The sequence below is a fragment of the Dryobates pubescens genome, chromosome 33, assembly GCF_014839835.1.
Source record: "Dryobates pubescens isolate bDryPub1 chromosome 33, bDryPub1.pri, whole genome shotgun sequence".
NCBI lineage: Eukaryota > Metazoa > Chordata > Aves > Piciformes > Picidae > Dryobates > Dryobates pubescens.
Genome location: NC_071644.1, coordinates 1561135 through 1587894, shown reverse-complemented (window position 1 = coordinate 1587894; position 26760 = coordinate 1561135). Strand labels below are relative to the sequence as shown.

The following is a 26760-nucleotide window of genomic DNA, read 5'->3' as shown; positions in this document are numbered from 1 at the left end:
GAGACGGTGAGTGCACAAGAGTGTGAGTGCACAAGGTGAGTGTACAAGAGGATGAGTGTATGAGAGTGCCCAAGAGAGGATGAGTGCACAACAGAGGATGAGTGCCCAAGTGTGCAGAAGCGTGACTGTACAGCTGCAGGAGCTTGAGCCTGGGCTTGAGCCTGTGCCTGCATGGGAGCTCAGGAGTGCAGCCCTGCAGCCCAGCAGCGATGCAGGCCTGGGGGTGCGGCGGCAGCGCAGGAGCGCCCCGCACAGTGCCACACACGTGTGTGCCAGCGGGAGGGCACAGGGGCACGGCACGGCGGGAGGGCAAGCTCAGGGGGGTGCCCGGCACACGAGCGTGTGCAGGGGCGCGCAGGGGAGCGCCGAGGGAAGAGGAGGCCTCTGCTCGGGGGCACAGAGCCGTTTATTGCGGCGGCGCCCTGCAGCCCGCCCAGCGCACACAGCCCGCGGGAGAGGGAATAAATAAGGCAGACGGCAGCGGTTTAAAGCTCGAGGGGATTGCGGGGGGCGGCCCCAGGTCTAGCCCCGCTCATGCTGCACCCCAATGGGGCTGGCGGGGGCCCAGGCGGCCTCTCCCCAGGCGCCGGGGTCCTGCTCCTCACAGCCGGGGTCCTGCTCCTCGTAGCCGGGGTTGCGGCGGCCGGGGGCCAGGCGGCAGAAGCAGCCTCCCGGTGCCCCGGAGTAGTGCGTCAGGAGAGCGGCCACGCTGGAGAACTCGGCGCTGGAGTGCTGCCGGCGGGGCCAAGCGCCGCGGGGAGAGAGGCAGAGGTGAGGGCACCGCTCGGGCAGAGGCCCCAGCCCCCAAGGGTCCTTGCTGGGATGTATGGGTGCCGGGCACCCACGCACCAGTGCACCCAGGTGCCCCTGAACGAATGCAGCCATGCACCAAACACCTATGGAGCCATGCACACATGCACCAAACACCTGAGGAGCCATGCACATGCACCAAACACCTATGGAGCCATGCACATATGCACCCATGCATCAGTCAACCAAATACCTATGGAGCCATGCACAGGGGCACCCATGCACCAGTCAGCCAAGCACCTATGGAGCTGTGCACTGGTGCACCCATGCACCAGAGGCACCCATGTGTTTGTGCACCATGCACCCATTAGCCCAATGCATCCAAGCACGTGAATCAAAGACACTCCTGCAGTACACTCCTGCACCCACTGCACCTCTGCATGCTTGTGCTGATGTACCCCTGTGCATGGTGCATGCACAGACAGCTGCACCCTGTGCACTGAGCCATGAATCACCTGCACAGGTGCCCCCCCCCCCAATGCAGATACACCTGTGCAACCAAACAGGATCACCTCAACACTCCCATGCACCATGTGCACTTGCATGGATGCACTCCTGCATGCAGGAACCAACTGGGACTGCAGAGAAAGCATGGAAACAGCCAGGCACCCACCCCCCTGCAGCATGAACAGATGCACCCCTGCACCAATGCAGCCACCAATCAAAGTACCCATGCACCAACACCCCTGGGCACCCCTGCAGAGATGCACCTGGGTAAGCATTAAGCAAACACCTGTGTGCACCATGCACTGACAAAGCAAAGGCACTTCTCCACCAGTGCACCCACACACCTCTGCACTGGTGCAACACTGGAAGCATACAGCCCTGCACCAAATGAACTTCCTGAGCGCATCAAATCCACAGGAGCAGTAAATGCACATGCAACAAGGCACAAAAAGCACACCCTGAGATCTCAGTGCACCCATGCACCCATGCAGCAAATGCACACACACAGGTATGCAAACACTGCACTGTTGCAACCAGGGAACAACTGTCCCCATGCCCCAAATGCACCCATATACCATGCACTGATGCACTGAAGGAGCTTACAGTGTGTTAAATGCATGGGTGCACCCCTGCACCAAAGGCACCCACAGAGCAGTGCATCCATGCACTGAATGAGCTTACAGAGTGTTAAATCCACGGATGCACCCATGCACCAAGTGCACCTGCACAGCAGTGCATCCATGCACCGATGCACCAAAGTGAGCTTGCAGTATGTGGAATGCATGGGTGCACCCATGCACCAAATGCACCCACAGAGCTGTGCATCCATGCACTGAGTGAGCTTACAGAGTGTTAAATACACAGGTGCACCCATGCACCAAATGCACCCACAGAGCTGTGCATCCATGCACTGAGTGAGCTTACAGAGTGTTAAATACACAGGTGCACCCCTGCACCAAATGCACCCACAGAGCTGTGCATCCATGCACTGAGTGAGCTTACAGAGTGTTAAATACACAGGTGCACCCATGCACCAAATGCACCCACAGAGCTGTGCATCCATGCACTGAGTGAGCTTACAGAGTGTTAAATACACAGGTGCACCCCTGCACCAAATGCACCTGCACAGCAGTGCACCCATGCACCCATGCACCAAGTGAGCTCACAGTACGTGGAAGGCATGGCTGCACCCATGCACCCACACCAAATGCACACACCCAGGTGCAGCTACCCACCACTGCAGCCACAAAGAACCCCCCCTGCACCAAATGCCCCCACTCAGCCCCCTCACCTCCACGCAGAACCTGCCCTGGTGGGTCCTGAAGAGGCAGTAGGGCACAACGCCGCAGGGTGTCCGCACCCACAGGCACCAGCGCTTGGGCAGCCCCGGCTCGGGGCGCAGCAGGAAGGCGCCAGGGACGTCCTGCCGCAGCAGCGCGATGCCAGCGTCCCTGGGCACAAGGCAGGGGGTGGGCACAGGGCAGGGCACCAGGGGGCGTGGTGAGGAGTGGGGGGACGTGAGGGACGTGGCGGGCAGTGGGGTGCTCGGGCGCTCACCTGGCGATGCCGGCGAAGGCCCAGACGCTCTCGGCGAGGACGCTCTCGTTCTCAGGGAGGAAGGCCAAGCTCCTTGCCCCTTTGCTCTCGCATCCTGCTGCTGCAGCGGGAGCCCCTTAATGCCCTCTTTGCCCCCCAAGAAAGCCCAGGAAAGCGGGGTGCCCCGTGCCCTCCACGCCCCTCCGGCACTCACCGGCGTCGCGGGGGTGCAGCTGGCCGTCGGCGCCGCAGTCGCGGTAGGCCCCGGAGCGCAGCACCTTGCTGCGGATGGCCTTCTTGCGCACCAGCACCGGGGAGCAGTAGGGGTTCCCCGGGCGCCAGGCGCTGCCTCTGCCCTCCGCCTCCAGTCGCCGCTCCTGGGGTGAGGGACAGGGCTGTGAGCCGCATTCTGGGGGGCTCCAGCTGTGTGAACTGGCACACGGAGCGCCACCCCGAAAGCGCCACAGCAAACAGTGCAAAACCAACACTCACTGGGCAAAAGAGGCTGTGCCAAACACCATGCAAAGGGCTGGAGGTGCTGGAAGGTGCCCAGAGAAGGGCCACGAGGAGGAGCAGAGGGCTGGAGCTGCTCTGCTGTGAGCACAGCCTGAGAGAGTTGGGGTTGTGCAGGCTGGAGAGGAGAAGGCTCCCAGGAGACCTCATTGTGGCCTTCCAGGATCTGCAGGGGGCTGCAGGAAAGCTGGGGAGGGACTTTTGAGGGTGTCAGGGACTGATAGGACTTGGGGAGGAGGTGGTGGAGCAAAACTAGAAGAGGGGAGATTGAGATTGGATGTGAGGACGAAGTTGTTCCCCATGAGGGTTGTGAGACACTGGCACAGGTTGCCCAGGGAGGTGGTGGAAGCCTCCTGCCTGGAAGTTTTGCCTCTGATTCCTAGATGTCTGATTGCTTATAGAGCCTTTGTCTCTCTGCAACTGCCTGAAAGGAGACTGAAGCCAGGTGGGGGTTGGTCTCTTCTCCCAAGGAAGAAGCCATAGGACAAGAGGAAATGTCTTCACGTTGTCCTGGGGGAGGTTTAGGTTGGACACAAGGAACAATTTCTTCCCCTTGAAGGCTTGTCAAGGCCTGGCCCAGGCTGCCCAGGGCAGTGCTGCAGTCCCCATCCCTGGAGGGGTTTCAAAGCCCTGGAGCTGTGGTGCTGAGGGCCATGGTTCAGTGGTGCCCTGGCAGTGCTGGGTGAAGGGTTTTTAAGGCCAGGCTGGATGTGGCTGTGAGCAACCTGCTCTAGTGTGAGAGGTCCCTGCCCATGGCAGGGGGGTTGGAACTGGCTGATCCTTGAGGTCCCTTCCAACCCTGACAATTCTGTGATTCACACCATCATGCAGAAATGCTTTGCAAGAAAGGCCATGCCAAGAAGAGCCACCAGGCAATCAGAATCCTGTCAAAAATGCTATTTATAAGCATGGCCTGCAAGAAATGCTGGGCAGAAGACACTGCAAAACATCCTGTGGAGGAAATGCTGCAGAAAAACTCCATGCAAAACTGCTGTGCAAACAAAAGTTGCCATGCAAACAGCCTCAACACAAAATGCTGTGCAAGAGAAAGCCATGCAGGAAGAGGTCTTGCAAGAAAAGGCTTTGCAAGAAAAGGCCTTGCAGGAAAAGGCCATGCAGGAAAAGGCCTTGAAAGAATAGGTCTTGCAAGAAAAGGCCATGCAGGAAAAGGCCTTGCAGGAAAAGGCCATGCAAGAACTACCAGGTAAATAGTTGGGGAGGGGGGGGAAGGGGAGAAGCCTTCCACGTGCTGCTGTGCAAGAAAAGCCATGCTAGAAGCCATGCAAGAATCTGCTGTGCAAAAGGAAAGGTCATGTAAAGTGGTCTGCATCTCCCACTGTGCAAAGAAATGGTACAAGGAGGACGTGCAAGAAAGTGACGTGCAGAAATCAGTGTGCAAGAAATTGCTGTGCAAGAAAGTCATGTGCAAGAAATCACTGAGCAAGAAAAGTGATGTGCAAGAAGCTGCTGTGCAAGAAACTGATGTGCAAGAAATCACTGTGCATAAAAATGATGTGCAAGAAAGTGATATGCAAGAAATTGATGTGCAAGAAACTGGTGTGCAAGAAATCACTGTGCAAGAAAGGGATGTGCAAGAAATCACTGTGCAAGAAAGTGATGTGCAAGAAGCTGCTGTGCAAGAAACTGCTGTGCAAGAAATCACTGTGCATAAAAATGATGTGCAAGAAAGTGATGTGCAAGAAATTGATGTGCAAGAAACTGGTGTGCAAGAAATCACTGTGCAAGAAAGAGATGTGCAAGAAATCACTGTGCAAGAAAATGATGTGCAAGAAACCACTGTGCAAGGAATTACTGTGCAAGAAAGAGATGTGCAAGAAGCTGCTGTGCAAGAAACTGATGTGCAAGAAACCACTGTGCAAGGAATCACTGTGCAAGAAAGGGATGTGCAAGAAATCACTGTGCAAGAAAGAGATGTGCAAGAAAGTGATGTGCAAGAAATCACTGTGCAAGAAAATGATGTGCAAGAAACCACTGTGCAAGGAATTACTGTGCAAGAAAGTGATGTGCAAGAAATCACTGTGCAAGAAAGAGATGTGCAAGAAAGTGATGTGCAAGAAAGAGATGTGCAAGAAACCACTGTGCAGGAAAATGATGTGCAAGAAACCACTGTGCAAGAAAGAGATGTGCAAGAAAGTGATGTGCAAGAAACCACTGTGCAGGAAAATGATGTGCAAGAAAATTATGTGCAAGAAAGAGATGTGCAAGAAAGTGTTGTGCAAGAAACCACTGTGCAGGAAAATGATGTGCAAGAAAATTATGTGCAAGAAAGAGATGTGCAAGAAAATTATATGCAAGAAACCACTGTGCAAGAAAGAGATGTACAAGAAATCACTGTGCAAGAAATTGATGTGCAAGAAATCACTGTGCAAGAAAATGATGTGCAAGAAACCACTGTGCAAGGAATTACTGTGCAAGAAAGTGATGCGCAAGAAATCACTGTGCAAGAAAGAGATGTACAAGAAACTACTGTGCAAGAAAGAGATGTGCAAGAAACCACTGTGCAGGAAAATGATGTGCAAGAAAGAGATGTGCAATAAAATGATATGCAAGAAACCACTGTGCAAGAAAGAGATGTGCAAGAAATCACTGTGCAAGAAAATGATGTGCAAGAAAGTGATGTGCAAGAAACTACTGTGCAGGAAAATGATGTGCAAGAAACCACTGTGCAAGAAAGTGATGTGCAAGAAACTACTGTGCAGGAAAATGATGTGCAAGAAACCACTGTGCAAGAAAGTGATGTGCAAGAAACCACTGTGCAGGAAAATGATGTGCAAGAAACCACTGTGCAAGAAAGAGATGTGCAAGAAAGTGTTGTGCAAGAAACCACTGTGCAAGAAAGAGATGTACAAGAAATCACTGTGCAAGAAATTGATGTGCAAGAAATCACTGTGCAAGAAAATGATGTGTAAGAAAGAGATGTGCAAGAAATCACTGTGCAAGAAAGTGATGTGCAAGAAATCACTGTGCAAGAAAATGATGTGTAAGAAAGAGATGTGCAAGAAATCACTGTGCAAGAAAGTGATGTGCAAGAAATCACTGAGCAAGAAATTGATGTGCAAGAAATTGATGTGCAACACAGAGATGTGCAAGAAAATGATGTGCAAGAAAGTGATGTGCAAGAAATTACTGTGCAAGAAAATGATGTGCAAGAAACCACTGTGCATAAAAATGATGTGCAAGAAGCTGCTGTGCAAGAAAGTGATGTGCAAGAAATCACTGTGCAAGAAAATTATGTGCAAGGAATCACTGTGCAAGAAAGAGATGTGCAAGACACCAGGCCAAGAAAAGGTGCTGTCCAACACCACACCGTGCAAAGAGTTGTGCAAGAAGATGCTGTGCAGGAACTGCCAGGTAAAAAGTCGTGCAACAAAACACTGTGCAAAATAAGCCCTGCAGATAATCACTGTGCAAAAGAATGCCCTGCAGAGAAAGTGCCCTGCACATGCTGCTGTGCAAGAAAAGCCATGCAGCACACCACTTAAAAATGCACTGTGCAAGGCAGGGACATGCAACAAGCTGTGCATCTACCCATGTGCAGGGGAACGCTGTACAAACATGTGCAAGGAAATGGCTGTGCAAAAACGTGCTGTGGGAGAAAACACTGTGCTAAAAATGCCATGCAGGTGCTGCTGTGTCATCAAAGGGCTGTGCAGGATAAAGCCATGCAAGGCACCATGCAAAACACCGTGCAAGACTGTGCTGTGCAATATAACACACTGTGCAAAGGGCTGTGCAAGACAAAGCTGTGCCAGACAAGGCTGTGCCAGAGAAGGCTGTGCAAGAAAAGGCTGTGCAAGACAAAGCTGTGCCAGACAAGGCTGTGCCAGAGAAGGCTGTGCAAGAGAAGGCTGTGCAAGAAAAGGCTGTGCAAGAAAAGGCTGTGCCAGACAAGGCTGTGCCAGACAAGGCTGTGCAAGACAAGGCTGTGCAAGACAAAGCTGTGCAAGACAAAGCTGTGCAAGACGAGGCTGTGCAAGACAAAGCTGTGCAAGAAAAGGCTGTGCAAGACGAGGCTGTGCAAGACAAAGCTGTGCCAGACAAGGCTGTGCAAGAGAAGGCTGTGCAAGAAAAGGCTGTGCAAGACAAAGCTGTGCCAGACAAGGCTGTGCAAGACAAGGCTGTGCAAGACAAAGCTGTGCAAGGAAAGGCTGTGCAAGACAAAGCTGTGCAAGACAAAGCTGTGCAAGGAAAGGCTGTGCAAGAAAAGGCTGTGCAAGACAAGGCTGTGCAAGACAAAGCTGTGCAAGACAAAGCTGTGCAAGACAAAGCTGTGCAAGACAAGGCTGTGCAAGACAAAGCTGTGCAAGAGAAGACTGTGCAAGACAAAGCTGTGCAAGAGAAGGCTGTGCAAGAGAAGGCTGTACAAGAAAAGGCTGTGCAAGAAAAGGCTGTGCAAGAAAAGGCTGTGCAAGGGGCACCAGGCAAAACACTGTGCAAATACCACCGTGCATAAAGAAAAGCCCTGCAGAAAGTGCCCTGTGGTGCTGTGTGATAAAAAGGTTGTGTGAGAAAGCCGTGCAAGGCACCGTGCAAGGCACCGTGCAAGGCACCGTGCAAAGCCGCATCGTGCAAAGCTGCACCATGCAAAATGCCACACAGAAGTCCCATGTGTGAACCCATCACGCAGGGAGAGGCTGTGCCAAGGCTGGTGGAGCAGCATCCAGCACCCTGGCAGGGTGCACTTACCCCTGTGCCCAAGGAGCCGAGGGCAGCGGGCAGGCGGCGGAAGGAGACGAGGGCGTTGACGTTGCGCGACACCTCCTCAGGGTTGAGGGGTTCCCGCAGCACCCCCAGCCCCGGGGGGTCCCCCTCAGCTGCTTGCTCCTCAGGGTGGGCCTGGAGGTAGCTGAGCTGGAAGGAGCGGCAGAGCAAGTGGTGCAGGGTCTGCACCTGGGCGAGGCAAGAGAAGCGAAGGGCAAACTTCAGAAGTAGTAAGGGGAGTCGGCTGGGGGGCGAGGGAGGGGGGAGGTGGCCTGGGCCATGCACCTCGCCGGGAAGCCCCACGAAGAGGTGGCAGAATAGGCTGCTGGGGGCGCTGCGGGGGTTGCGGGCCACGAAGGCGAACTGGCGGTCGGCGTGGCGCCAGGTGCTGTACAGGATGCGGCGCAGGGCGTGAGCCATCAGCAGCGTCTGTGCGGACGAGATCGGGGGGGGGTCACTGGCACCGAGCACCGCTGGACCCCCACGTGTGCCGCAAGCGGTGCTGGGCTCACCCCTGTTTGCACGGCAAGCTGCAGCCCTGCAAATACAGAGCAGGTTCCCAGGCGAGAAGCAACGCTCAAGAGAGCACCCCCCCAGCATCCACGACCCTCCCCGAGCCCCCCATGACGGGGCACCCCTACCTCCCCATCCGCACCATAGACCTTCAGCCCCTGCAAGCTGAACCTCAGCAGCACCAACCTCCTCCTGGGGCAGTCCTGGCCAAGAGAGAAGCAGTGTTGGAGGCCTTGTTACCTGCGGGTCCCCCCCAACTTCTGGGGTCCCCCCGTTTCCCAGCCAGGGGGAGCAGCGTGGGTGCCTGACCTTCAGAGCCCGCAGCTGCTCCTCCAGACGTCCTGCTTGCTGCTGCAGGTCCAAGTTCTCCACCACGAAGGAACCCACGTACTGGGGGGGGGTAAAATCCCACCCGTGTCAGCAACAACCCCCCCACGATGCTGCAGCTGCGCCCCCCAGGGCAACTAGAGCACCCTGAGGTGATGGCTCAGGGGGTCACAGGGATGTACCCACACCCAAACCTCATTCTCAGGGTGGCCCCCCATGTGTAAATCACCTCTGCTGGCTTGGTGATGCCCCGGGATCGCTGCTGGGGGAGTGCAGGATCCAGCCCCCTCCCATTGGCTGGCTTCTTCTTCATGGCAGCAGGGTTTGGGGGGACACTGGATCAGGATGGGGTTAAAAGACGCCAGTACCGCATTGGAACTATCCGGAGCCACCCAGGGTGTTAAGCAGCCTGGTCACGGTCCCTGCGAGGAGGGAGGGGACAGACACAACCTGCCCTCACTGACCGCTGTTTCCAGCCTGCTGAGCCCAGGGAGATGCTGCAGACCTGTGCAGTGGTCTCCAGGTCCTGACCCCAGTGCCGATGTTCCCGAGTGCTGGCCCTGATGGTCCCTCCTACCAACCCAAACGAAAGGGTCCCCAAGTCCTGGCCCCAGGGCAAGGATCCCCATGGCCAACTCCCACGCAAGGGTCCTCCTCATCCTCACTCCAGCATGAGGCTCTCCTTGTGACCTCAAATACCATGCAAGGGCCCCCACAGTCTGACCCCAATCCTGCTGCGAAGGTCCTCATGCCCCAGTCCCCATCAAGGGTCCCAGCAGCCTGACCCAGAGCATGTCCCCCCCATGTTCTGCCCCTGAGCACCATGTGAAGGTGCCACGTCCCTGCCCGGAGCGGGATGCAGGTAGTCTCCACCTCCTGAACCCAAAAGCAATGTCAGGGGCTTCAGATCCCAACCCCAACCACGATGCATGAAACCCACTGTGCTGACCCCGAGCAAGATAAAAGTGCTCCCCACACCCTGAGCATGCAGTCCGGTCCCCAAGCAAGGCAGTCCCACACCCCAAATCCCACTGAGGTTTTGGGATCTCCCCCATCCCACCCTCCACAGTGCTCTGTCCCACTCCCCACCGGCCACGCAGCACCGACAATCCCTCGGCTGTCCTTTGGGATGATCCCCAAACCCCCAGCAGCAGGTCTGGGGCTGCTTTTCCAGCCTGAGCAGCCACCAAGAGATGCAGCCGGCCCCCCTCCGCCACCAGGAGGGTTTCGCCCGCCGCAGCCCCGACCGGGCTGGGACCGGCACCGCTCCTGTCACCGAGGCTACGCCGCAACCCCTGGCTGCAAGCACCGGGAAAGGGGGGAGGGGAGGGGGCTGGCTGCCCCACGCTCATCCTAACGGCGTGGAGGGGGTCCCTACGGTGCCCCCATCCCGTTGGTGCGCTCAGGGTTGCCCCTCTCCAATTTCGGGGGTCTCTCCCCCCTCAGCCAATCCGCAGGCAGGCAGCCCCCAAGCCCCACCCCCTTTTTCCCACGCTCCATTTCTCAATGGAGCCCCCCCCCCGAGCCCCCGGCCACCCTGGAGGTCCCCAGGGGAGGGGAGCACGCCCCCCAGAATTGGGGAGCGGAGCGCGGCACCCCGAGGGCCCCCCCTGCCGCTGTGCTCCTGCCGGCTCACGGGCAGCTGGCTCCGAAGGCTCCGGGAGAAACGCAGGCGAAAAATCCCCGGCTCCAGCGCTCGGCCTCCGCCAGCGGTTGGCCTTCCCCCGCGGGGCTCCCCCGGCTGCTCCCCGCCGCGGCGCAGGGGCGCTCGGCCCGTGGGCGTCAGGGCCTCGGCGGCAGCCAGGCCTCGGCGAGACCGAGCCCACGCCGGGCACGGGGCAGGCGGCAAACTCCCGTTTCCTGCCTCCGATCTGCCCGCGATGAATCACTGCAATTTGCCTCCCCGGCTTGCTCCGTTACTTGGAAGCGACGGCGAGCAGCGAGGCTCCGGCGTTTTGGAAAACGCGGCTGAGGAGGATTGGTTTTTTCTCCCCCCCCTCTGGTGCCTTCCCCTCCCCTCCACCCCTCCAGCAATGCCCAGCAGAGAAGCAATTGCCAACCCGGACACGCAGAGAGAGTCATTGATTGATAGAACGGTTTGGGTTGGAAGGGACCTTAAAGCTCATCCAGTTCCAACCCTCCTGCCGTGGGCAGGGACAGCTCCCACCAGCCCAGGTTGCTCAAGGTCCCATCCAGCAACCTCCGGGGAGGAGACATCCACAGCCTCCCTGGGCAACCTGGTCCAGTGTCTCCCCCCACTCAGTGGAAAGAATTTCTTCTTCAGCTGAAGTCTCTCTCCCCCTCTTCCAGCTCAAAGCCATTGTCCCTTGTCCTGGCACTCCCAGCCCTTGTCCCAAGTCCCTCCCCAGCTCTCCTGGAGCCCCTTCAAGTACTGGAAGGCTGCTCTGAGGTCTCCCTGGAGCCTTCTCCAGGCTGAACAACTCCAACTCCCCCAGCTTGTCCCCAGAGGGGAGGTTCTCCAGCCTTGTAATCATCTTCCTGGCCTCCTCCTGACCCTCTCCAGCAGCTCCATGCCCTTCTTATGCTGGGGGCTGCAGAACTGGATGCAGTGCTCCCCATGGAATACTGGCTCAGAGCCTTTTCACCCCGATTTCTGAATTCCCCAGGGTTATGTCCACTGCTGTCTGCCCAGAAAAAGGATGGCTCCAGCCTCCATGCAAACCCAGAGCCATGGATCCCCCAAACCCTCCAGCCAGCCAGGGTGAAGGCTGCCCCCAGCCCCACAATCACTGGAAAGGCAAAGCAACAGTTTAGGGAGGAGAGAGGGGATCTAACCCTTGGGGTGCACCCAACAATCCCTGTCTTGCACCCCAAGGTGTGAGGAAAAGGCTCCCTAATGCAGTGCTCACCCTCTGGGTCCCTGCCAGCACCAGCTGCCTGGCGGCGCCGCGAGCTGTCCCGGGAGGAGAGCGCAGAGAGAGCGGAAAGCCGACACAAAGCAGGCCAGATGGGGCTGAAGAAGGAACAGAATGGAGCCCAGTCTGGCCAGGAAGCAGAGACTGGAGCAGAGGGAGCGGCAGAGCTGGTATGAACCTCCCTGAACACGCAGCAGAGCTGCCACAGGATGAAGGTTTTTCCCGTTCCATCCCAGTTGCTGCTCCCAGGAAGCGAGGATCGGTCCCTTGGGTGAAATACAACCAGAGCCAGGGCTCTTCCTGTTGGCTCAGTGTGCAGAAACCACCTAATCAGCCTTGCAACCACAACCAAAGGGCTGGAAGGGACCTTCAAAGCTCATCCAAGTCCAACCCCCTGCCAGAGCAGGTCACACAGGAACACATCCAGGTGGGTCTTGAATATCTCCGGAGAAGGAGACTCCACAGCCCCCCCGGGCAGCCTGCTCCAGGGTTCTGCCACCCTCACAGGGAAAAAAATTCTTCCTCATGCTCACATGGAACTTACTGTGCCTCAACTTCCACCCACTGGCCCTTGTGCTGTCAAGGAGGTTTGGTGATGAGCAGTTTGTAGCATCCACCCTTGAGTGCAAAGTGCCCCACAGCAAACCTCAACCCTGACCACGTGTGGAAAACCAGCATCATCCAGAGCAGTGATTTACCACACCCCTGTGGGGTGGGAATGTCACTGGGAAAGGGGAGGTCACAAAATGCCCTGGAGCTGGCTGAGTTCTCATCATCCCCAGAAATAACCTATTGAACAGCTCCTCTCCAGAAATAACCTATTGAGCTTCTTGTCCCCAGACACGGCCCAGGGAGCTCCTCACCCCCGAGGAATGGGGCTGGAACCAGATGATCCTTGAGGTCCCTTCCCACCCTGACAGTCCTGTGAGTCTGCCAAGAATGCTGGGGAGGCACTTTTGAGGCTGTCAGGTAGGACTGGGGGGGATGGATCCGAGCTGGAGGAGGGGAGATTTAGATTAGATGTGAGGAAGAAGTTGTTCCCCAGGAGGGTGGTGAGAGCCTGGCACAGGTTGCCCAGGGAGGTGGTGGAAGCCTCCTGCCTGGAGGTGTTTGCAGCCAGGCTGGAGGTGGCTGTGAGCAGCCTGCTGTGGTGTGAGGTGTCCCTGCCCATGGCAGGGGGTTGGAGCTGGATGAGCCTTGAGGTCTCTTCCAACCCTGACAATTCTGTCAGGGAATACCCCACCGAGCTCCCTGTCCCCTAAAAATACCCTCCTGAGCTCCCCCAGAAGACCCCAATGACATAACAGCCCTCCCTGTAACCCTGCCTGCAAGAAACCCCCCTCAGTTTGGGTAAAAGTAGCCCCAGGAAAGAGCCATAAAGGTTTCTAATTGTTTTCCATCCCTGTGGATTGCTCTTTGATCAGGGCTTTCACTCTCCCAGGTCCCCAGCAGCTGTGATTTTTCTTCAAGCCGCTGGTTGCCCTCCCTTACAGGGCTGGGAACAATTCAGGGTCTTTCTATCAGGACTTTGTCACTCCCAGTTGCTGGGGGCAGCAGCAGCACACTGGGATGGCAGCTGAAAAGAATCCATTCACTAAGGCTATTTTCTCCTCCTTTTCCAGGGTGTTTCCAGAGGTACCTGCACTCCTCTCAGCAGGGTAGGTGCAAAGCTCTCTCCTGAAGCAGGTTAAGGGAAGGCTGCCAGGTCTCACCCCAGTCGCCGGCGCTGCCCTGTCCGAGGGAGAAGCAGGGATGTGGCAGAGCACGACCCAAACACAGGCTGAGCAAGGCAAGAGGGGGGGGCATGATTTCAGCCAGTCTTTTTTGTGTGCCCACTGACAGGGGGGGCAGAGGGAGAAGAGGAGCAGCATGAGGTTCAAACAGAGCTTTCTTCTGGCTCACCTTTGTCTCCAGAGAAACCAGGGAAGGAAAAGCTGAGAGGTCTGTCCAGCTACAGAGCTTGGCAGGGGCTCAGGCAGAAACAGCCCGAGGTTTTCAGGCTGGCAAGGTACTTTTGACCAACATTTGCCTTTCTGCTGACTGTAATTCCCTCCTCTCTACACTTCCAGGAGAAGAAAGCTGGCAAGGAGAAGAAAGGACACAGAGGAGCAGGCCTGGAATCTAGTTTCATTTTATTGTAGCAAACTGCATGTTCTTCACTTATCAACAGCTCTACATTAGCAATTGTGTAGCTCTCCAACTTCTCTTTAAAAAAAGGGGTAAACAAACTCAGGCTCTTCCCCTCTTAAAAACAAGTCAAGGTTGGACTGGAGAAGACTTCTGGAATATATTTTGGTTTTCCCAGGGAGCAGAAGTGGCCTTGGGAACACGAATTGGAATCACCCACCTAACCCAGCACCGCCCCTCCAGGGCCAGACCCTGGCTGGAAGGGCCCGGGGGGGGGGGTCTGCCTTGCTGTCACACAAACCTGGCTGGCCTGGAGGAGCAGAAGGTGCCATCCCCTCAGCCCATCAGGAGCACCTCCAGGGCTCAGTGCAAGTGCTGTATTTACACTGCTTCTTCACAGAAGCGTTAAGGACCTCGTCATGCAGGGGATCTAGGGAGGAACTCTCCTGCTGCTGGCTGCACCTCCTCCTTAAGAATCACATTCCCCCAATCATCCTGTTCCTGCTGTCTGAAGAGTAAAAAGATCTTCTTTGAAGAAGTTTTGAAAGCCCCTCCCCCCTCCCCCCTCCCTCCCCTTCCCCTCCCCCCACCTCCCAGCCCAAGAGGAACACCATAAAATGTACAGATTACATATGGCCTAGAAAAGTCCTACACTTCTTGGCAGAAACTAAAGATGATTTGTTGCAGGGGAGGGGCAGCTCCAGGCACAGCAAACTGGGGTTGGTTGAGTTTAGCTTTCAGCTTCTTTGTTGTGGTGCTTTCGTTTTGGTTCCCCCTCCCCCCTCACTCCCCCCCCCTCCCCCCCCCCCAAACGTTCAAGAAGGAGAAGAAAAGACAAATTAAAAAAAAAAAAAAAAAGAAAAGAAATGAAAGAAGAGTTGAAGCATCAGAACTAAAATACAAATGCAGGGTGACTTAGAAAACAAGGCTGTGGATTTTGCCCAGGAGGACCCCCTGAGGGTTGGGAAAGATTCTTCCTCTACTTCTTTGCCCGCAGGGATTTCCTCATGGTGGCCTTGCCCTTGGCAACCTCCTTCCTCCCGCCGGCTGCTGGCTTTTTGGAAGAGCTGCCCCCAGAAGGCTTCTTGATGGCTGAGGCTGCTGGTTTGGCTTTCTTAGCAGGGGTTTTCACCTTGGGAGGGGGCTTGGCTTTGCCCCGGTGGGCTGCGGGGGTTTTCCTGGGCTTGGGTTTGGATTCCCTTCGCTTCATGGGAGGGGCCCTGCTCCGGGCCTTGGGGGGTGGCCTCTTCTGCATCCTGTCGGAGAGAGAGAGAGCACAAGAGCTCAGAGGAGGCACAAACACTACTCAGAGCAGAGCTGCTGTCGTCAATGTGCATCGATGAGGCAGATCTTGGCATCCTCCTCCTTCCCCACAGCTGTTCCTTTGTGCAGCAGCACATTTCATTAGCTAAATCCTAACGAGCCAGAACTCCTCTGCTGGATGTTGCCAGGCTAAGCACTTCTCCATCCCCACAGTGCTCTGCCAGAGAGGTTTCCAGCTCCTTCCTTAGCCACATAAACATCCAAGTAATGACAAGGACTCAGAGTCAATTGTCAGAACAGTTAAGAGACCTAAGCACTCTTCTCTCCTCTCTAAAGGGGATCTTAGCACTTAACTGATCTCAAGCCTACATCCCGAGCTTCAGATCTGACCACAGGACTGCAAATACCAGAGGGAAAACTCTTCCTGAGGAAACACTTCAGTACAAGAAGTCCCACGTGAAACCTGACACTTCTGTAAAGCTCAAAAGGTGGCTTCAGGAGACAATACAAAGACCAACCACAGGCTCTGGCTCTCTCCTCATCTGGAGGGGAAAAACAACCAGAGACAAGCTCAAAATGCTGGAATGGGAGATCAGTGTTCCTAGAGCAAGGCACCTCTGAGCAACAGCCTCCTGCATAAATGACCACCCCTCTGCTCTACAGCTGTGACAAGCACCTCTGCTTCATCCACTTCTCTCTCACACTGCCATACCTCTTCTTTGGTGGTGGCTCTTCCTCCTCAGACTCTTCCTCTTCAGATTCCTCTTCCTCGTCCTCAGATTCCTCCTCTTCGTCTTCATCGGATTCCTCAGAGTCCTCATCCTGCTGCTTCTCTGGGTAGAGCACATCTGGGCTACAAAAGGGTTCTTGTCAGTGGGAATTGCTGCTGAGGACACAGCTCCAGGGGCAGCAAGCCTTGGCTAACCCAAGCAAGCTGAGATATTCCCAACACCCCCAGGATCTCTGTGCTTGCTGCAGTCTGAACCACCACTGCTCACTCTCTGCAGTGGCACAAGCCTGACAAGGCTGAGGTTAGGGGGAAGCTCTGCACAGAGAGACTGGCCATTGGGATGTGCTGCCCCAGGAGGTGGTGGAGTCCCCATCCCTGGAGGTGTTTAGTTGATTAGATGGTGTTGGTTAATTCTGTGTTCTGCACCAGGAACTAAGCTGCCCTTCCTCTCTCTCTCTTCCCCATCACTCCTCCTGCACAGACACAGGAAGGTGGACAACAAAGATCAGATGTTGGTGACCCTGAATGCAGGCTGAAGCCACTGAGGACTTTGGCCCTGTGTTGATAGTAGGCTGAACATGAGCCAGCAGTGTGCCCAGGGGGCCAAGAAGGCCAAGGGCATCCTGGCCTGCAGCAGGAAGAGTGTGGCCAGCAGGAGCAGGGAAGTCCTTGTGCCCTGTGCTCAGCACTGCTTAGGCCACACCTGGAGTCCTGTGTCCAGCTCTGGGCTCCTCAGGTCAGGAAAGAGGTTGAGCTGCTGGAAGGTGTCCAGAGAAGGGCAACAGAGCTGGGGAGGGGTCTGGAGCACAGCCCTGGGAGGAGAGGCTGAGGGAGCTGGGGTTGCTTAGCCTGCAGAAGAGGAGGCTCAGGGGAGACCTCATTGCTCTCTGCAACTCCCTGAAGGGAGGTTGGAGCCAGGTGGGGGTTGGTCTCTTCTCCCAGGCAGGCAGCCAGCCCCAGAACAAGAGGACACAGTCTCAAGCTGTGCCAGGGGAGGTTTAGGCTGGATGTGAGGAAGCAAGTTCTTCCCAGCAAGAGAGATTGGCCATTGGGATGTGCTGCCCAGGGAGGTGGTGGAGTCCCCATCCCTGGGGGTGTTTAGGAAGAGCCTGGATGAGGCCCTTGGTGCCATGGTTGAGTTGATCAGATGGTGCTGGGTGACAGCTTGGACTCGATGATCTCTGAGGTCTCTTCCAACCTGGTTAATTCTATTCTATTCTAAAAGGTGTGGGGGCAGAGACTTTAATAACTATGCTGCCATCTGGCTCACCCTGGGACAGCAAACCACCATCTCCGGGCTCCACGTGGCCCAGCACCATACAGGCCCACAGCAGGAGCAGCAAGGCTGATTTAGTCTCAAGGTAGCTAATCTAGGTCATCTTCCCTCCTCCCACCTCCCCTCCACATCAGCATTAAGGAAGGCAAACAGCTGGGTCCTCCCCTTGGAGCAGCCCTGCAGTAACACCACCACCCCAAGACCTGCTCAGGCCAACCTGGTTTAGCAGAGGAACACTGAAACAAAGCTGAACCCTGCAAGAACAGCAGCAGCATCACCACAGAGTACCTGAGAGCACTGAGGCCAATTATTGCCCTTAGAATCTTCCCTTGCTAATGCAGCCAGCTTTGCCTGCTCACAGTGACTCAGTTCCTGTCCTTGTCTAGAGGATGGGTGGCAATGTTGTGGTTCATCAGTTCTTAAACCCTCCAAACTTCCCTGCAGATAAAGAGCTTCAGCACTGCTCTCTGCCTGTCCTGTGTGACACTTGAACACTGTTTTGCAGCCAAGCTCTTTACCTGGGATAATAAGGGAAGCAAAGCTGAAAGGTTCCACTGAATCCCTTTCCAGAAATCTGCTCCATCCAGCCATTCTTCTCACACTTCTGCAGGGTTCTCTTCAGTAGGTGCACTGTGAAGTGAAAGAGAAATGAAATCAGGGAAAGGTTGTGTTCATCTGTCAGAGAATCAACCAGGTTGGAAAAGACCTCAGAGCTCAGCAAGTCCAAGCTGTCACCCAGCACCTCCTGACAACTAAACCATGGCTCCAAGGGCCTCATCCAATCCCCTCCTGAACACCTCCAGGGATGGGGACTCCACCACTTCCCTGGGCAGCACATCCCAGTGGCCAATCTCTCTTGCTGGGATGAACTTTCTCCTCACCTCCAGCCTAAACCTCCCCTGGCACAGCTTGAGACTGTGTCCTCCTGTTCAGGGGCTGGGTGCCTGCCTGGGAGAAGAGCCCAACCCCCACCTGGCTCCAAGCTCCCTTCAGGGAGTTGCAGAGAGCAAGAAGGTCTCCCCTGAGCCTCCTCTTCTCCAGGCTAAGCAACCCCAGCTCCCTCAGCCTCTCCTCCCAGGGCTGTGCCCCAGACCCCTCCCCAGCTCTGTTGCCCTTCTCTGGACACCTTCCAGCAGCTCAACTTCTTTCCTAACCTGAGGAGCCCAGAGCTGGACACAGGACTCCAGGTGTGGCCTAAGCAGTGCTGAGCACAGGGCACAAGGACTTCCCTGCTCCTGCTGGCCACACTCTTCCTGCTGCAGGCCAGGATGCCCTTGGCCTTCTTGGCTGCCTGGGCACACTGCTGGCTCCTCTTCAGCTGCTCTCAACCACTACCCCCAGGTCCCTCTCTGTTTGGCTGCTCTCAGCTACTCTGCCCCCAGCCTGTAGCACTGCCTGGGGTTGTTGTGGCCGAAGTGCAGCCCCTGGCACTTGGATTTGTTGAATGCCATCCTGTTGGCCTCTGCCCATCTGTCCAGCCTGGCAAGGTCCCTCTGGAGAGCTCTCCTGCCCTCTAACAGATCAACTCCTGCCCCAAACTTGGTGTCATCCACTTGTCTACCCTCACTGCTCTCCAAAATCAGACAGGGAGAGTCAGGATGAGTCTCCTTTGCTCAGGACAGCTACAGAGAAATGGAACAGCAGCACAGACCCAAAGCCACTGAAGACATCACCACATGCACCCAGCCAAGAGCAGCTGCTGCATGTGGGGCCCAGCTAGGCCACTGCATGTACAAGATCTGGCAGGTCTTTAATTCTCTCAAGAGCTAATTTCCCATCAAGGCACAAAGCCAAGAGTGTGCTTGCTCCTCAACACTCAGTGGGGAGGGCTTTACATTCTCCCAAGTCAAAAACTCTTCATGGTTTTGATGTCATGATCCAGGGATCCTCCTTTATGAACACAGCAGCAGCAGCAGGGAATTCCTTCTGTCCAGGTTTAACCCAAGGCTCAGCTTTCTTCAGCCTGTTCCCCAGAGGGTCTTTACCCTGCTTTCCCCCTCCTCCTAGCCTACACTTCTCATGTGCTGCATCTTTCCCTGTTCTGTGTTTGGGTTTGGAGTTGCTCCTTTTCAAAAAGGGAAACCATTTGGTCTAGGACTCAGTAAGATGCACTTTTGAATCCAGTTCTCTGTTCTGTTGCCTGCTGAGCAAGAACTGTAACCACAGATGTGCAAGTACAGGGGGGTCTTTGTCTCTGGCAAAGGGCTGAAGTTGCTTACTCAGCTCAAAACTATTTGCAGCCTGAATGAGAGGGAACATTTACATATTTATCATGGAATAAATAAGGTTGGAAAAGAGCTCAGAGATCATCCAGTCCAACCTAGGACCTAATACCTAACAGCTCCTGACAACTGAACCATGGCTCCAAGGGCCACATCCAAGCCTTTTTTGAACACCTCCAGGGATGGGGACTCCACCACCTCCCTGGGCAGCACAGCCCAGTGGCCAATCTCTCTTGCTGGGAAGAACTTTCTCCTCACCTCCAGCCTAAACCTCCCCTGGTGCAGCTTGAGACCTCCAGACCAAAGGAAAAGCAAGGCCTGCCCCAAGAGGTTCACTCAAGGCATGAAAAGAGAGAAGACCCCAAAACATGCTGGCAGCACTGTCACCTGAACCTCCTCTGTGTGATTCATGCAAAGGTGTTCACCCCAACCACCTACTCAGTGCTCCTGAAAAGGGCTTTTATCAAGAACTGACATTTCAGAGCCAGAGAATCACTTGGGACCATGCCACATCCTCTCATGCAATGGAGGAGAAGAAAACAACAGATTGCACATTGAAATTCCCTTATCTGCCTTGCAAGACTGAGGAGCTCCAAGGGCTGGCTCAACACAGGCCTCCAAGGTCCAGAGCAATTTCCAACAGTCCTGAAGACAAAGCCTGCAAGGGCTTAGTAAGCCTGGAAACTCTCCTCCCTGCCCAGGATTAGCAAGCCACACTTCACACCAGTCTCTAAATGGCAGAAGGCCTCAGGCAACTTCTCTAGCCCACATAGCTGCCAGGGAACCTGCACCCCTCTGGGTGTTGGCAAGTTCTGCACTCAAGAGCCCTGCTGATGCTGGGGAGTGTGGAATCAGTCACCCACTCTCTGGCCCCATGTCCTGAGGGATGGCACCAGCACTGTGACACAGTCTCAGCGTGCTGGGGTTTGGAAGGGACCTCTGGTGATCATCCAGTCCAATCCCCCTGCTAAAGCAGGGTACCCACAGCAGCTAGCCCAGGGAAGGAGACTCTACAACCTCCCTGGGCAGCCTGCTGCAGGGCTCCAGCACCCTCACACCCAACAAGTTTCTTCTCCTGGGTTCCAGTTTGTGCCCATTGCCCCTTGTCCTGTCACTGGGCACTAGTGCCCCCCACCCAGCCTGGCCCCAGCCTCCTGCTCTTGCTGAGCATTGCTCAGCTCCCCTCTGGGGCTGCTCTTCTGCAGGCTCTCAGCCCCAGGGCTCTCAGCCTTTGCTCCCCACAGAGCTGCTCCAGGTCCCTCAGCATCTCTGTGGCTCTGTACACCACAGTAACAAAGTGATCTGTGAGCTCCACCTGCTTCAAATGCCCTCCAGCCTCTGTTAAACTGCAGCAGGGCTGAGAGCAGATAATGCAGATGAGCCACTAGATCTGCTGTGAAGTCTCTGTTGGCATTGCTGCTGGTCATGCAAAAGTCAAAGCAGACATCAGTGTCATTCCTGGGAAGAAAGAGATGCCAGAGCCCTTCCCAAATACAACAGAGAATTGTCAGGGTTGGAAGGGACCTCAAGGATCAGCCAGTTCCAACCCCCCTGGATCACACTAGATCAGGGTTGCTCAGAGTCACACCCAGCCTGGCCTTAACAACCTGCAGGGCTGAGGCTGCTTCTCTGCTCACTTGCCTGCCCTTTTAAACTCAGAGCCAAAGGAGAAGCTCAAACACATCAGCAAGAGTGGTGCTTGGGATCTCTTCCTTGAAGTTAGCCTAAGCAAGTTCCCTGAACAAAAAGCAGCAAGGAGCTGCCTTAATGCCAAGCTGCAGCCTTTCAAAACACAGACAGATTACATCAGCTTAGGGACTGAAACCAAACAAACTATCTGAATGCTCTTCCCCTTTCCTGGGAACGTGCTGTAGAGGAGGGAAAGATGCTTTCTGCCTCAGAAACAGCCTTTGTCAGGCTTGAAAAGAGCGGATGGGAACGAAACCCACTGAGCAGCTCTGCAGCACAAAGAGCTGAGCAGCTGTCAGCTCCCCAGCAAGCCCAACAGAGCAGTTCAGAGGTGCTGCCTAGGCGTCTGCAGCTGCAGGGCTCTTTCAGCAGGCAGAAGGGAGGTGGCACAGGGCTGGCTACTTTACCCTGCAGGTTGGAGTTGGTCCCTGGGTGGTTTTCCAGGATATACTTCTTCAGCGCTGTGGTGGAGCAGGTCTTCGGTTCGTTCATGGCCGCAATAGCAGACAGGATGGCATCTTCCATCACAGTCCCACCCAGCAGGGGCTTCTCCCCTGACTTCTTCAGCTATTTTCCAAGGAGGAAGAGAAAAGCATCAAGACAAAATTCTCCCAAACCAGGTCAGGACAAGCTCCTCTGCAGCAGGTGTGTCGGCGCTCCTGCATGAGCACAGATACGTTGGATATTAAAACCCTGCCGAGGGAAGGCAGCTCTCCCAGCTGGGAGCACAGGCCAGGCCTGCTCAGGCAGCTGGCCTGGAGGAGGGCTTTGGGTTGGTAACAGTGTCCCAGGCCCCAAACACACCACAAGGATGTGGCAAGCTGCGAGGCCTGTCGCTCGGGGAAGGCGAGGCATCGGATCTTTCTCTGCCCCTCAGAGCAAATGTGCCCAAGAGACTGGCGTGGCACAGACGTGAGGAGAAGGCACTGCAGGCAGCTGGGGCACCTGCTGCACTGGCAGGCAGTGATGGAGAGGAGAGCTTACCCCACCAGCTCCCCTACTGTGCCAGTGAGTCAGAGCTGAAGCAGCCTGGGGAGCACATGCTAAGCGAGGAAGGGTCTGCTCCAGAAATGCAGAGCAAGAGGAGAGTCAAAGTCCTCCTGCTTCAGGGTCTGGCAGCTCCTGAACAGGCCAGGCTGCTGAAGAAAGGTGTCCCCAGGAAAGCAGGGGGGAAGTGCAGGTTAACTTGAGTCCAAGGCTGGCGGTCAGCCAACAAAACAAGATGAACTCTGGCTCTGACCTGGAATGTCCCAGACGCTCCCTTGCCTGTGATCTGCTCTAACTGGCCCTTCTCTACAGCTCTCTGCAGGGCGTTCTTCAGCAGCTGGGGTCTGAAACAGAGGAGGAGAAAGCTTTAGTGACACACAGCGACAGCTTAGCAAACAAACAGAGCAGCGAGGCGTGCCGGAGCGAGCCCAGCCGTGCTCAGGGGGCCGCCTGCCTGCGAGCAGACACCTTAATGGAGAGCTGTCAGCAGCCGCTGAGCGCAGCGCCACAGCGGCGCCAGGGGAAAGCCACCGCAGCGCTCGCCTGGGGTCGCTGCCTCCTCAGACAAGCTTCACCCCCTGCAGAAAGCACCTTTGGACTCGGCTCACAAACGAGAGGCTGAGCACAAGCCCCTGTGGGAGGTGATGCACAGGGTTTGCCTAGATGTGCTTTGTCCTCACGTCCTTGAGCAGCTCTGGATGGGCAAACTTCGGGGGTTCTGTAAGCCACAGCACCCAGAAGCAAGTGGGACAAGGTCTCAAGGGGAGACCTTCACATCCACACCACTAAAGGCATCTGGGGTTTTTTGGGTGGAGGTTGAGTGGCACAATGCTGCTGTGGGCATCAGGAACAAAGCCTGGGTGTGGAGGGATGCAGGGAAGGCAGAGCCTTTACAGTACCACAGGACTGGGTGGGTTGGCAAAGGCCTCGAAGATCATGGAGTCCAACCAGCCATTAAACCATGTCCCCAAGTGCCATGGCCACAGGTTTCTTGAAGACCCCCCAGGGATGGTGACTCCACCACCTCCCTGGACAGCCTGGGCCACTCTTGCAGGACAGAAATTGCTCCTCAAGTCCAACCTAAACCTCCCCTGGTGACACAGGAGCCCGGGGGGGGGTTGGTCTCTTCTCTCCAGTATCAGCTCTCCCGCAGGCTCCAGCTCCCAGAGCACCACCTGCCAGCTGCAATACTGAACTGAGAGGCAGAGCCAGAGGAAGGCTGCTCTTCACTGCTCCTCCTCAGCCCTGTGTGCTCCTGTACCTACCTGATATCTACTTTGAGCTTGGGGTAATACCGAGACACGTATTTCTTGATCAGGCTGTAAGAAGCTTCCTTGGGCTCACAGAGGCGAGTGAAAGCCAGGGGCAGGACATCTTCCAGCTTGACTTGCTGCTCTGCAGGGGAGGCTGAAGTGCTTTTCTGCAATACACATACTTTTAGCCATCAGTGAGGTCTAAAACTCTGGAGTTTTTCTGAGCCAGCAACGCACAGAGGAGGAGAAGTGCTCCTGACCCTGGCCCCAGAGCTGGAAAACAAAGCTCTGTAAGGCAGAGCTTTCAGTGAACAGCTTCAGAAGGTGAACAGCTTGAGTGAGATCCAGCAAATGTGGCTGGAGCTTTCAGGGGAGCAGGAGGAATGTTTCACCAGTGTCAACTGCTGGGTATTTAACAGCACAGATTCACAGATTGCCTCGGGGTGGGAGGGACCCTCCGAGCTCATCTTGGCCAACCCCCCTGCACTCAGCAGGGACACCTCCAGACTTGACCAGGCTGCCCGGGGCCACAGCAAGTCTGACCTTGAATCTTTCCAGGGATGGAGACTCAACCACAGCCCTGGGCAACCTGTTCCAGTGTCTCCCCACCCTCACTGTGCAGAACTTCCTCCTGATGTCCAACCAGTTTCAAACCGCTGCCCTCATCCTAACGCTACAAGATCTGCATTTCCAGCCACTTCCTTCCTCCATCTGCAGCCATTTTCCCCTGCTGCTGTTGGGTGAGACAGGTGAAAATGACACAGGGCTGAGAGGGAGCTCAAAAGCTAAAGGCAAGAGCTGTTCACACAGGGCAAATCCTCCCCCAGACAAACAGCTAAAGGGGAGTGCAGGGCTTCTGTTCCTTTCATGACAAAACAGAATCTTGACTGAAGGGAACACTCCCTTCTGAATTCTCCTCCAGCCCTCTGCTACTTTGAGGAGGAAGTGACTGGGGAGGGGGAAAACCAAACCAACCACCACCACCAGTCTTGTTCTTTCCAGCAGTCTGTTCTTCACACAAAAGAGACACTGGGATAATGTGCTGCAGTTTAATGATTTGGATGCTGAAGAGCAGCAGCTTTGCAAGCAGGCAGACGGATGAGGGTGCTGCTCACCCAGACAGCTGCTGGGCTGGGAGCTGAATTCACCAGAAACAAAAGCAAGCTGTTTGGTTTGCTGCACCACAGAGAAGCAACTCAGAACAAAGACAAAGATAGGCTGGGAACAGGAAAAGTGATGTGTTAGCAGGGGCCTTGCTCCAGCTGCTGGTGGAGCCAGTGAGCTCTGTTTGAAGTTACACTGCAACGCCTTTCCTTCAGTGCCCTGGCACCCAGTGAGTCCCTGTCCCCCCTCAGCTTCAGGGCTTTTGGTCTCCCCAGTCACAGAGGGACAAGCCCCAAGGTGGTACAGTGCTCTCTGGCTTCACCTGCCTAAGCTGGAAGGGGAGCAGCAGTTCCAGCAGAGTTTTGTAGTTGCAGAGTTGGAAACATGTTTCCTACACCCAGCACAGCAGGGAGAGGAGAACAGCGCTGCTGGGACCACAGCTCCTGGGAAGGAGGAGGCTCTTAAGGCCCCACAGCCCATTTTACTCCCTCAGAACACCCAGCAGCAGCTTTCTAACAGAAACCTTAGGGTGTTTTCCTCTTCCTCCCTCTGCCCTCACAGCTGATGAAAAGAATGTTCCTTTGACAGTCCTGGAGGCTTCCATTGATCCATGCAACAAATGAAACAGCAGCAGCAGGAAGCTCTCTTCCAACACCTGAGAGGCATCTCTCTCTGACAGGGAAAGGCAGGAGAGGAGCTTCATGGCCACTGAGTTTTCTGCCTCTGAACCAAAGCCCAGGGCTTGGGTTTAGGACTCAGATTTTGATCCTCTCACTTGCTTTTAATTTCTCACTCCAGTGGAATGAGTGTTTTCCTTACTGTACTTGGGGAGGGACAGTGCAGCAAGGAGGAGAATACTGTTTGGGCTGGGGCTAGACACAAAAGCCCTTGGTAAGATCCATGTGGTGCAGTGCAGAGTGCTGGTGTTTCAAGTGATCCATCTCACCTTTCTGTCTCTGGATTTTGGAACAGTTTTTCCTGCATTAGATACCACAACAAAGCTGCCAGAAGCTCCTTTTCCTTTCACCTAGTTGGAAAGAGAAATCCATTTCAGTCTGTAAGAAAGTCACTCACAGTAACAACAGCCTGAAAGAGATGAAGAGACATCACCAGACAGATCTGGAATGCAGCCACCCTGGCAGGGGGCTGTGATGGCAGAGGCCTGATCTGAGCCCACTGACACATCACCAAGATCAGAAACCACAGCCAGACATTAACAACATGCTCTGCTGTGCTGCCCAGGAGGCCCCCACAGCTATCACAGGCATAAATCCCAGTGCTAGAAGAAAGAGAACCACAACATCATTTTGGTTGGAGAAGATCTTTGAGATCTTTGAGACCAGGCTGGGAAAGACCTTTGAGATCATCAAGTCCAACCTGTCCCCCAACACCATCTAATCAACTCAACCATGGCACTGAGTGCTCCATCCAGTCCTCTTTTAACCACTTCCAGGGATGGTGGTTCCACCACCTCCCCAGGCAGCCCATTCCCATGGCCAATCTCTCTTGCTGGGAAGAATTTCTTCCTAAGACAGCAGATCACTGAGTCCAACCATTAACCCAAGTGCTGCTGCAGAAGGGGTGTTGCTAGACTCAGGTGGAAGACACATGCTGCTGCAAGGCTACACCACCTGCACAGCAGACAGCCCTGCAAAGGGTCTGGTGGACAGGACAACGCTGAAGTGCTGTTGGGCTCTAGCAAAGTGGAGACAGAGCCTAACTGACCCCCCCCAGGGGGCACAGGGCCACCCCAGAGGCTGGCCAGTGGGCTTTAAGGAAGTCCTATGTGATAAAAGCCCCCTCCAGCACTGCTCTAAGCTCACCTGCCTAATGATTCCCCTCTCCAGCTCCCTTTTCAGTGCTTGCTTCAGCAGGTAGCCTCTCCTCTCCAGGTCCAGGGAAGGGTATTTGTGGATGATGTACTTCCGTATGGCCACGACCGAGGCGCCGCTCTTCTGGAAGCAGGCCTAGGGCAGGAGCAAGAGGTCAGCAGAAGCCTGCACTGCACTCACCTGGCTGTGGGACTGCAGGAACAGAGCTTGGACCCATGCACCTGGGCCAGCACAGCAACACAGCCTGCCAGGGCTGGCCTTTTACATAGCATCATGGAATCAACCAGGCTGGAAAAGGCCTCAGAGATCAGCAAGTCCAAGCTGTCACCCAGCACCTCCTGACAACCAAACCATGGCTCCAAGGGCCACATCCAGTTCCCTCCTGAACACCTCCAGGGATGGGGACTCCACCACCTCCCTGGGCAGCACATCCCAGTGGCCAATCTCTCTTGCTGGGAAGAATTTCTTCCTCACCTCCAGCCTGAACCTCCCCTGGCACAGCTTGAGACTGTGTCCTCTTGTTCTGGGTGCCT

The 26760-nt window shown here is 55.4% G+C and overlaps 2 protein-coding genes across 4 annotated transcripts in view; both read right to left on the bottom strand.

Annotated features, from left to right (window-relative positions):
* Positions 1-401: 401 nt before the first annotated feature.
* Positions 402-9951, bottom strand: SH2D5 (SH2 domain containing 5). Its single transcript, XM_054175874.1, has 9 exons — positions 9098-9951; positions 8851-8931; positions 8670-8744; positions 8314-8457; positions 8014-8217; positions 3002-3170; positions 2815-2911; positions 2549-2708; positions 402-732 (listed from the first exon to the last, which is right to left on the bottom strand). Exons 1-9 carry the CDS (start codon positions 9179-9181, stop codon positions 523-525), a joined length of 1224 nt encoding a protein of 407 aa, XP_054031849.1. The 5' UTR covers positions 9182-9951; the 3' UTR covers positions 402-522.
* A 4776-nt stretch (positions 9952-14727) lies between these two features.
* Positions 14728-26760, bottom strand: part of HP1BP3 (heterochromatin protein 1 binding protein 3) — a 32765-nt gene continuing 20732 nt past the window's right edge. For all 3 annotated transcript variants that reach the window (XM_054175729.1, XM_054175730.1, XM_009911336.2), the window contains 8 exons: positions 26219-26362; positions 25342-25422; positions 23304-23458; positions 22292-22382; positions 21459-21618; positions 17659-17770; positions 15847-15987; positions 14728-15127 (listed from right to left, as the gene is read on the bottom strand). In XM_054175729.1, coding sequence (XP_054031704.1) covers positions 14851-15127; positions 15847-15987; positions 17659-17770; positions 21459-21618; positions 22292-22382; positions 23304-23458; positions 25342-25422; positions 26219-26362 — 1161 coding nt within the window. In that variant the 3' untranslated portion in view covers positions 14728-14850. The remainder of the gene's footprint in view (positions 15128-15846; positions 15988-17658; positions 17771-21458; positions 21619-22291; positions 22383-23303; positions 23459-25341; positions 25423-26218; positions 26363-26760) is intronic.